This window comes from Saccostrea cucullata, unplaced genomic scaffold (assembly GCF_032062105.1).
Source record: "Saccostrea cucullata isolate Sc308-1 unplaced genomic scaffold, CSIRO_AGI_Scuc_v1 ctg60, whole genome shotgun sequence".
Taxonomy (NCBI): domain Eukaryota; kingdom Metazoa; phylum Mollusca; class Bivalvia; order Ostreida; family Ostreidae; genus Saccostrea; species Saccostrea cuccullata.
In genome coordinates this window covers 104886-116557 of record NW_026931414.1, presented here as the reverse complement: position 1 = coordinate 116557, position 11672 = coordinate 104886, and the positions used below count along the sequence as shown (strand labels likewise).

At 34.5% G+C, this 11672-nt stretch overlaps 2 protein-coding genes across 5 annotated transcripts; one reads left to right on the top strand and one right to left on the bottom strand.

The window, feature by feature from the left end:
* Window positions 1-275: 275 nt before the first annotated feature.
* LOC134232565 (uncharacterized) lies at window positions 276-1063 on the top strand. Its single transcript, XM_062714556.1, has one exon. It carries the CDS (start codon window positions 370-372, stop codon window positions 838-840), a length of 471 nt encoding a protein of 156 aa, XP_062570540.1. The 5' UTR covers window positions 276-369; the 3' UTR covers window positions 841-1063.
* A 1143-nt stretch (window positions 1064-2206) lies between these two features.
* LOC134232542 (putative ankyrin repeat protein RF_0381) lies at window positions 2207-10163 on the bottom strand. 4 transcript variants are annotated; one of them, XM_062714521.1, is made up of 4 exons: window positions 10147-10163; window positions 6628-6920; window positions 3650-4961; window positions 2207-2545 (listed from the first exon to the last, which is right to left on the bottom strand). In XM_062714521.1, exon 3 carries the CDS (start codon window positions 4827-4829, stop codon window positions 3696-3698), a length of 1134 nt encoding a protein of 377 aa, XP_062570505.1. In that variant the 5' UTR covers window positions 4830-4961; window positions 6628-6920; window positions 10147-10163; the 3' UTR covers window positions 2207-2545; window positions 3650-3695. The 4 variants fall into 4 exon arrangements, with proteins under 4 accessions (XP_062570505.1, XP_062570504.1, XP_062570503.1 ...); XM_062714520.1 differs by lacking the exon at window positions 10147-10163 and adding an exon at window positions 7059-7171; XM_062714519.1 differs by lacking the exons at window positions 6628-6920; window positions 10147-10163 and adding an exon at window positions 5112-5287.
* Window positions 10164-11672: the final 1509 nt, after the last annotated feature.

Here is an 11672-nt window from a genome sequence, read left to right as displayed (position 1 = left end):
TTGAAAAGATTCATTTATATTAGTATGGAATGTTTGTATCTCTGTTTCTGTATTCATCATTCAAATCGAAGACATGGATAAAAATAATCTTAATGCTGAAGTGAATATGACTGTCCTTCTATAAATGGTAAAGTGTCTGTCGTTTTAACCCAGTATGAGAGATTATCAACACTATCTAGAACATGCATGGTCAGATTTTGTTATTATGAATTATGTGAATATATCCATATTGTACTGTTACAGTTAGATAAGGGAGGTTTTAAGTCTTCATAAACTAACCCAGAAAGGGACCAATCAGCATTTCTTCAGAATTATTAAAATTGGCTGAGTTCGGTTTTTCAACGTAGAGCTCCCAACAATAATAGAGCTATGAAGCTTTTTCTGCTAGCGTCCATTTTTGCGGTAGGTTATGGTCATATTTGCCTCCTCAGCCCGCCCCAAAGAGGAAGCATGTCGGGCATTAATACCCCTGGGGCAAATGACTGCATATTGACCACCGCCCCGTGTGGAGGTCGCCAGCCTGGACGTGACGCCACCTTCTACGGTCGCGGGGAGAACATCACCGTCACATTCATGAAGAATCTGGACCATTACAACAAAACTAACCCCGGGAAGTTCGTTATTTCTCTGAGTGAGAGACAGACTGTTGCACCAAAGGTTTTGGCCACCGTTCCTGACGGTGGCGAACCTTCACTCCATATCTACACGGTGAAGGTCCTCGCACCTATGGAACCACCTAACACTATGCACTTCTTACAAGTGACATACGAACCCAACAATAACCAGGCTCCGAAAGCGTTTTATCAGTGCGCGGACGTGGGATTTGAGCCAAGAAATTGAATTAATTAGAAGACTAGTATTTTATATTTGTTGAAAGTGACACATATGCATTTTGGTGAATGGATTATAAACTGAAGTACTGTAAACAGAGATATCCTGGAAACCCTTATCATGCCAATATTGTTACCTTTACTTTGTATTCAACTGATACTACGATAGTAAATGAATATGTAGAATCATTGTGGTTTGTTAATCAAGGTAAAGGGTAATTGTAACTTTATCTGTAAAACACCTTATAGAAAGAAGTAAATGAAAATACATTTCAGTGAAAGGGGCATTGATGGTGACACGGAATACGACCTATTGACCTGTCTGTTAAAAGATAGTATCGTGACCAGTAATAAACCTGTATATAATCCAGATCAGGTCATCTCGATTCTTTCTTTTAAAGAGAGCGACACTTAATTGAATTAAAATGAGTTAAGTTTTTTGGTTAAGAACAGCTTTGATTGAGTGCGACTTGAATCGAGAAAGATGTTCAACACATTTAATGGTTAACCATACGATATCACGTGCAAAATAGAGACAAGTAAAAGGCGCATTTGCAAGATTTACGTGTGGTATTGCTTTGTTGTGCTGCTTTGAAAATTGATTGAAAAACGATTAAACTATGTTTCATTCTAACGTTTTCGGTTAAAAAACATTGAATATTGTCTTTAAACTGCGTGTATTCAGCTATGTTGTAGCATATTCCCTTTAGTTAATTAACCATGTCGATGTTAAGTGTATAAAGTGATTTTAATGGATATTCTCAATAATAATTCACACAACTTTATTTACAGAAAAACCTACAATCGTCAAAAGTAAATTATAATATTAATCTTGTTCGGATAAGGTCGGACTATACGTGTCGTTTTGAAACATAGTGCTGTTTCAAAACCTTTTAAAATGATTAAACTCACTGTGTTGTGTTCTGTTGAAATTCTGCACAAAGAACTATACCATTCAAGAGGGTTTTTTTTTTGTATTGAATCCATGCTAAGACACGAGTCATTTAGTACCCTAACTGTAGTACACGCTCTGGCTTGTTTACATTATTAGTCCACTGGTGAATTGTTTTGTATTCGAAGAAACATGCATGCAACTCACCGCAGAAACATATTTGCACACCATGTACCTTTTTATGCGCATTCTTTGATCCTGTTATTGTTTCAATCTTTTGCTGCTAGCATTAATTGCTGTTTCTTGTTATGCTTTTAGAAATTGTGAGTGACTTTATTACAGTTTCAATAGATTTAGACATTGAACTAAAGGGTTTTTTCGCTAGGTTTAATGGCGTTTATCATTATTTCACAATAAACCTGCTAGTCAGGCTTTCAGAAACCCATTTCTCTTGTTTAATAAAAACAAGTGAAAGATTCTCTACTAACTTTCCTTGTTTATTTCAAAAATAAATAAATAAATAAACAAATATTGCTAATCTATAAAAGCGTTCATAATACTGGAGACTATAGCGGCTGTAAGTCCTCCTAATTTGATTGCTGGATTTCAATGAGTTGTTATGAGATCTCAGTAGCGATGGCACACATAGTGTGAAACATAAAGTAGGAAGCACCTTGACATCTATATACATGTAATGTCTTTCACTTATACACGTATATGCTAAAAAATTAATGAATGAACAAATATACTTATTTCCATGTAGCCACAAGAAAATTATACTCTACTCTACACTATTCAGACATCCATACTCCAGAAGTTACACCTTACAGGCGCGTAGCCAGCATTGAAATGAAGTGTACGCAGAAAATGGCCGGGGGTCTGGGGCGAAGCCCTGGTGGGGGGCCATTTTGCAGTCATTTTCCTTTAAAAGAAATCACGCTACATCTCTTTTATCAAGCAAACACTTAGCTAAGTTATATACTTCCATACTTCAGGAAGAGAAGGGTAATTTGATCAAATTAGTTAACGAATATATTGGTATTGGAAAAAAGTTTCCAAGTGTGACAAGATAAAACAGAGAAGTAATTAAATAAGTTATCATTGGAGTTAAAGTATAATTTCAAAATATAAACGGGGGTGTGGGTCTTTTGATAACCTTTATATTCTGATAGCTTAAACAATGTGAGAGTACTTAAATTCTATAAATTGGTAACATCAGTAAAAGAAGATATTCATAAATGGTCTATATTTTTATTTACTTTGTTCAGTGATTTGAATTTTGCCATTTTTTTTTGGTATATAAATTAGTCGTCAATTATTTATTAAGTCTAACTATTTCATATTAACCTAACCTGTCGTTCGTGAAATAAAAACATAACAATGATGAATGCCGTTTAAATGTAGCTACGGTATGGATTAAACGAATATAGATAAGGGAAGTAACTTCTATAACATAAGAATTCCGCGAATTCAAGAAATCGCGATCGTGTCCGATGAGAGAAAACCGTGAAAATCACAACCCGTGAAATTAATCACCAATACAGTGGTCGTCCAAGATCGTTGTACCGTTTTTTTTAGATCAATGTCAGTTAGATCGCTTTCCCTCATCAAATACATGTATTTGTCCGGATAATCAGGATTACGCGGATTAAGAGTTGAACATTTTGGATCAACAATATTTTCTTACTCAAGAATTTTGGAATTCATTTTTTAAAATACTGGATTTTAACAATATTCTGAACAAAATTTGAATAGTAACAATAAGAGGTAAAATAATTTGAAAGACAGATAGTGGCTCTTTTTCTCCGAATAAGTCTCTCTTTTTTTATTCTTTTTTCTTTCTTTCTTTCTTTTTTCTTTTTTTTTTTTTTTTTGAAAATGATGTGTACGCACTTGCGTACTTGCGTATAGGCAGCTACGCGCCTGCCTTATCAACTAATACTGAACGACATGCGACCTTCCATTCGAGACATTCAACAGATATGACTGAATTCATCCAAAGCTATAAACTCTTTCAAACAAGTTGGGAGGACAAGCTTCCTGATATTTTGCAAAATTGAGGTATCTCCCGAGCCTTTGTTGAGCGATTGACGAATACTGAATCGGCACATGTCTGAGAGTGAGATTGGGTTATGGGACCGTTCTCTGAGCCACGCCATCATCTGGACTCCATTTGTAGAAGTATCCATCCCTGAGAAAGCTAAACGTCTGAAAGACCTTGAAAATGTCGGAATACGTCTATTGCACTGCTCCACTTCGTCAATGGTCAACTGGTAGCCGCACAAGACCATCAGTTTCAGTACATTCGGGTCACATCTTGTGAATGTATCTACAAGTGGACTTCGTCCGTACTGATCCAGCGTGGGAATTTGGCACCCGTGGTATAACAGTAGCCCGGCAATGTAACTGTTTCCCAGAGATATTGAGGACATGAGTGGTGACCATTGTCCATCACACTGACTTAAGCGACTGCCGTTGTCAACCAACATTTTAGCGAAGGCGTCGAGGCAGTTATATGCATGTCTCTGTGAGATACGATAGTAGAATATTGCAGTCGAAAATGGCGTTGCTTTGTACCTTGTGACAGCGTTGACGTCTGCCCCATCTTTAATCAATCGACGCACTATATTCTCATTTCCAACCCGTATCCCTTCATGAAGAGCTGTCCAGTTATTTTTAGTTTTGGCGTTTATGTCAGCCCCTCGTTCACATATAAGATACACGACATCTTCAAGATTTGTGTGAATGGCCCTTTGCAAGGGACTATTTCCAGCATTGTCCAAAATATTGACGTCACATCCACATGTGATCAAGTATGAAGCAATGTCACTGCCATAGTGGTTACACGCTATATGTAACGGGGTCTGTGATTTGTGGTCTGTGGCATTGAAGTCCCACTTATTTTCCACCAGTGAATACACAATGTTCACGTACCCGTACTCGGCAGCCCAGTGGAGGGCAGTGCGTCCGAACCCGTCCACGTAATCGATATTCTTATAGTTCCCACTGGACAAGATGGATCGCACCTGTTTTTCTTTTCCAGATTTAACCGACTCCAACAGGAAATAGTCCTCGTCCACAAGGATCTTGTTGGGCATTGTCTGCATATAAGACGTTCTTGATATTTCATTGACGACGGTTTAAAAACTTCTGTATAGATTCGTAATCAGTTCTCAGAAAAAGGTCTCCAATATATTAGTGATGTTTCGTTTGATTAACAGTATGTGGTCCTTCAAATCCTGAAACAAACCAAAGTATAGATTTTATTTTAGATATTATACACACAGACTGATAGTTTACATATATGTTTACATCCTGTATGCTCTCTTGACAGGTACATGTCGGTATCACATCCATTTCTTGGAAATCTCGGTACAATTTAAATCTACCTTACCCTCTTTCTTCTTTGTTTTCCTCAGGACCATGGACACAAAAACCCAACATAACCCCAAACTTGCTCATGCGCATGTAAAAGTTTGTTGTGAGGAAATTATATTATGAGTTTGATTGCCAGAAAAACATAAGTCGTTAAGCAGCCTATTTATCTGATGCCATCTCTCTTCCCGTTCTGATCTTGCTCCTGAGAGCAGACGTTAGGATGCGTGCCAAACATAAACACACTATCCTAACGTTTTACACTGAATTGCATGTGTATCGGTAGCGATGGCTGATAAGATTCTACTATATCAATAATATTTGAAGGTCAAATGGTCAAAATTGTATCTGGTCAATGTTTTCTGTAATTTGGAGGAAATCTGTATAATTAGCGTCCTCTTTGATTTGTGGATGTTTGCAAAAAAATAGAGATATTGCATGTGTACAAGATGATTAAGGTACCATATTCTTGTATACTAAGTATTAAAAAAAGGTTTCTTCACAAGGAAGTACTTTAAAGATTTACGGTTCGGAAATAAATGAAAATGCAAAATGAAATTCTGATTTGTTTTGCAACATTATTATAAAGGTGCACAGGTGGTGTATGAAATCGTGTAAATTTCGACATTTGGACAGGAAACCCCTCACATCTTGTGTGTATAAATGGCCAGTACTCAGAAATTGTGTCCGACACCGATTACTAATTGTTTTTGTCATTCGTAATAAGTACAAATGCATGTAAAGTGATGTAAGCTTGTAACAGCCTGACACTGCGAGCACTGTATGGCTGATACCTAATTCCGACATAATATTTTGTGGGCGGATCCAATATTAAATAGATTTGACTTTCCAATTCCTGTATATCTATTATCTGTTATTTTCAATAAAAAATAAATAATTTTAAGCATTAAACAAGGTCAAAACTCAAATCGATGATTTTATCGGTACGAAATCGACGAAGTTTATGCTTTATTTCAGTGGGCCTAATTTCGATCTCACAAGGAAAATATAACTTTATAATTATTGCGTAGATGTTAAAATTTATATCGTGTTGCATCTAAAGATATTGGCTTCAAACGAGATTCCCTAGAAGTATCGATACATGTATTTATATTCAAATTAGATGAATAAATACGTGCATATAGCTTTGAAGAACAATTTTAAAATGTAATATTCATGTTGATTATTGGCTTATATATATAACTGTAGTTCTACATTTATAATAAAAAGTTTTCTTTATTTTAAAAAAACCAATGGTGCAGATGCTTGACTCGAGTGTCACAATAGCGTTTTTTTGATAACAGATGCGCCTGCCACTTTGAATACATCGTGTAGTATTACTGTTTTACAATGCGCTCCCAGTAAAACAAAGAACATAGTAGACATTGCATATAAGGATGTTAAAAACACGTGCAAAATTACTTATCTTAGAGTAAAATGAAACATTTTTTTTTTTAAAGATTGGGAAAAAAAATAAAACAAGGGATTTTTAATCAACACTTTTGTAAAATAAGACGAGGAAAATCTTACCTCCGTTAAAAAAACTCCTCGTGCAGTAATCTTGATCCGTCATCGATGACAACTTTTAAAGGACGGACTCATCTTTTCTGTGAGCTGCGGAAACCGACACTAATGACGAGGCCCATGTGGGGTAATTTTTATAAGGAATCACACGCGTGTGAGTGACTGCCCCGTGATGCTGTCTGTCGGGTTATTATTACACACAAGGTCCGGATGTTGTGGTCAACAAGTTCCCGAGCTCCATGTACATCGATGTTACGTAATGAACCTGGTGTCCGGAGTTAACGCCATTTCAGTATAAGCTATAATTAAAGTTAAATACAACTTAATATCGTGACATAATATTCAAATTTCATCATGTCACTTGAGATTATCCAAATTAAGAACACGTCCAATCTTACAAGTATCACAAGTGCCAAGTATAAAGTATCATTGCATACTCATTTCAGTTAATTGTCAACCATCATATTAAATTGTCATATTACATGCACTTTTCCGGGAATATTCCTAGGTAATTAAATAACAAGATATCAATCCCTCGATTTTTTACCCATGCGCATGACATTTCTATAGATATTTAGGATATCTGAGTACATGGAAATTGAACGCGCACCATTTCTAGTACATGCACACTAGATGATTAATTGTGCTGTTCCTCAAATTGAATACTTTCCTTACAGTCAGATTTAGGAAGTGTTGAATTTTAAATTAAACCTGTAAAGTTACTTATATTTCAGGTGAATGGCTATGGTCAATGTTTGTATTATCATCCGTTTTCAAGGAAAACGATATAGCCATCTGTCAAAGTAATTGATTAAATGATACTATTTATGTCTACGGAATGTAACAATTAATATGAAAGTTAAAGTGACTTTTTTCATCTGTGTCACTCGTATTGAAATGTAGACTATGTATACGATTTAAGTTCCAAATGGTGGATTTTATGTGAATTTTATACTTTTCAATCAAATTTAGTAGAAAAGCGCCGTTGGTTATACTGATTTGATAATACGGTGTAAAGTGAAACAATTAAAACTTCGGTTTAAAAGACATCGCTTTAATCAGGGTGAAACGTTTGTGGCGACGGACAAATTATAGGTTACACCAAGGGGTACATCTCTAAATTCCGGGGGTGGCCGTTACGCGAATTTGATTTTAGCCCATTAGAGTTTGTTTATATGGTTTGATAATCGTGTGGGTCATGTGTGTCTTATTGGTAAATACGAGAGCAAATAAATAAATACAATTATGTTAATTTGTTGTCATTACAAATAGTTATCCTAGCACTTAAGTTGTGACGCCTTCACGACCCAGACACTTTAATCTTCTGTTGTTGTTAATGAGAGAGAGAGAGAGAGAGAGAGAGAGAGAGAGAGAGAGAGAGAGAGAGAGAGAGATTCTGAAGTTTTATAAAAGGCTTTTTCCTGTATGTTCATGTTGATAAAGCTAAAAAAATATATGAACTACATATCTTATCCTAAAAGATTGTTGACATCATCACTTTTTGCCGAGAATATCAAAAATATTCTCTAAAAATTCTTCACTTTAATAACTTTTATCTATTTAAAAAAATCTAAATAAATCACAGGTGTGACAATTAGAATAGTGAAACCGGTCATAAAATTCACTATAAAATTGGCAAAATTTCGTTTTTTTTATGTCTGTACATATACATCATTAGGCATTAAAACATACATCTCATTAACGTTATTCCAGTAATATTGAAATTATCAGATATGATTAGTAAGAATTAATTTAAAACCAGTCTAATTTTATTTCTTTTTAATTCCAGCTCCAGCCCTTAATGCTACATGAAAGGGTTAAAAAGTCTAAACTTCATCAGTGGTATAAGCAAACTAACGATACGTATCCTTTAGAAGTTTTATAGTTATGACCCACCATTCATCACTGGCTAGATTGTAGATCTTAATTTGTTATAAATGGTCACATTTTTGACCCCCGGTACAGTTACATTTACAGTTCTTGTACAAAATTTCTTTTTTGAACACTTTTTCTTATTCTGCCGTAGTCCGGTTTAATTAACTGATTGATACGATACTTGGTTTGATAAAATACAATAAAAGACTTTCTAGGTGTTTACCATGGGACAACATCGGACATAAACAAAAATATATATCAAAATGGACCGGACGAAGTAATCATTAAACTATTAAATTAACCTCTCTAAAAGTCGTTAAAATTAATTGTTTTAAATCAAGTTTTTTGAATTGTTTAAAAAGACATTTAGGACTGAATAGTGACACATGTATATATTCACTAACATATCTTTTGTAAATATTGGTTCGAGCCATCCTTTCTCTTTTATTAGAAAATATAGTCATATGTAATTGACAGGTTGCATTTTTGTAATTTTATGACATGACTCAAAAAAAATTCTTTCCAAAGGTTTTTTCTGACTAGTAATACATGCAAGTCTTTTTCCCCAATAGTCAGATTTTTCTCTTTTAACTCTTAGGTCGTATGCACTTATCCGAAATCTGCAGATTTTTTTTTTAATTCAAGACAATTTACATGTGTAAGCAGGTATTTTTCTACGATAGAACTTTCTTTACACATTAAAAATGTATGGGCCTACATGTTTGAAGTTTTGCTGAAGTTTGACCCTTTTCATGTCTTTTCAACCAGTAATGAACAACAATTTTGTCCATGCCGTTTTAATAGGAGAAGACTTTTGAAATTTCTTCTATATGCTATAAAACATCTTATTAATTTGCAACCATAGTTTATGCACTAGCATGTATATCTCAATATGTATAATGTAGAATAATGAAGAGATGAATATATTCAGTTCAGCTCCTTTATATTACTATACATTTTAAAAATTAACTTGGTCTTGAGGGAACTCTTGAATCCATATTACTAATATTTATGGGCCTGTTATATATTCTTGAGAAGACTTTGTATGATTTTGTATGAATTGTTTTCTTATATGTTCCCTTTTTTACAAAAAGAATGTGAGTTTGTACATAATGCTTATATATTTTAAAATTTTTACTAAAATAATTTTGACCCGATTTATATTGTGCGAGTTCAGACTCATATTCTCTGTCGATATAATGAAGAACTAAGAAAGAGAGATTATGATAAATCTGGACCACTTTTTTTCAAGTCTTTGTCAGAATAGTTTAATTGAATTGTTAATCAAGTATGGGAAATTGAAATTATTGCAATTTTTGTGTGTATTTTTTTAAATTCCCAATCTTTGAAAATTTCATACTGGTATTTGTCTTACAATATTTGTATTTTTTCTGTAGGAGAAATGGTGCATGGAAATGGTAAAAACATACTTCATTTTCCTATAGTTTATGATAGTCAGATACGAACTTTTGTTTAATTTTACAAATCATGTGAACATATATACCAAAGATGGGCTTATATGCGCGAATTTTGAGCCCCCATTCCATCTTGCATTAATAATAAATTACCCGGATATAGATACATATTTGCAAACAAGAAAAAATAGACTTAAACGCAAATGTTGGTTATGTTGCTTGAAAAAAAACTTACTTGAATCCCATTGAGTAGACGACTCCGTTAGTCCGTACAGAGAAAAATTATATTCCCGATTTCAAAGTTACATCTCTCACATAATTATATGACAGAAACGTCCTTTATAGAGAGTCAGCTGAGTACTACAAACCATAAAACCAAGGGCTTTGAATTAGGGCTATATCCTGTTATTTGCAACGCGTTGCATATAAGTTTTTACAATAGAAAATAATTGAAATAACGTATACCGATCCTTATCAAATTAAATTAAATATTTGAGGTTCATTGAGAAAATAAAGCAAATGAAAAGGAAATGTTTTTAAGGCGTCTAAGAATAGTTAAAATTACAAGTATGAAGCAGATTTATCATATTAATTCTCTGATTCTGGAAAACGTTGCATGCAACGCTCCATAGTAAAACGATCGATTTCTCCATAGAGCGTTGCAAATAACAGGAGTATATATAGGGCGACGAATTTTATTTTCCTGATATTGAAACTATATTATGTACATAAAGGGGAAGTTTCCCCGGGAAGAGGGTTTTCTTGGGGGGTTAATATCAGAAAAAATGGGGCTTGGCTTTTTGGGGGGAATCAAGATAAAAATATAGATATTTTACGGAATAAAGCGCTATTTTATTTTGCATGCGTTGCACGCATCATTCCATAGTAAAATAATCGATTTCTCCATAGAGCGTTGCAAATAACAGGAGTATATATAGGGCGACGAATTTTATTTACCTGATATTGAAACTATATAAGAGTACATAAAGGGGAAGTTTCCCCGGGAAGAGGGTTTTCTTGGGGGGTTAATATCAGAAAAAATGGGGCTTGGCTTTTTTGGGGGGAATCAAGATAAAAATTAATCATTTGACGGAATAAAGCGCTATTTTATTTTGCATGCGTTGCACGCATCACTCCATAGTAAAATGATCGATTTCTCCATAGAGCGTTGCAAATAACAGGAGTATATATAGGGCGACGAATTTTATTTACCTGATATTGAAACTATATAAGAGTACATAAAGGGGAAGTTTCCCCGGGAAGAGGGTTTTCTTGGGGGGTTAATATCAGAAAAAATGGGGCTTGGCTTTTTTGGGGGGAATCAAGATAAAAATTAAACATTTGACAGAATAAAGCGCTATTTTATTTTGTATGCGTTGCACGCAACGCTCCATAGTAAAATGATCGATTTCTCCATAGAGCGTTGCAAATAACAGGAGTATATATAGGGCGACGAATTTTATTTACCTGATATTGAAACTATATTATGTACATAAAGGGGAAGTTTCCCCGGGAAGAGGGATTTCTTGGGGGGTTACTATCAGAAAAAATGGGGCTTGGCTTTTTTGGGGGGAATCAAGATAAAAATATAGACATTTGACGGAATAAAGCGCTATTTTATTTTGCATGCGTTGCACGCAACGCTCCATAGTAAAATGATCGATTTCTCCATAGAGCGTTGCAAATAACAGGAGTATATATAGGGCGACGAATTTTATTTGCCTGGTATTGAAACTATATTATGTACATAAAGGGGAAGTT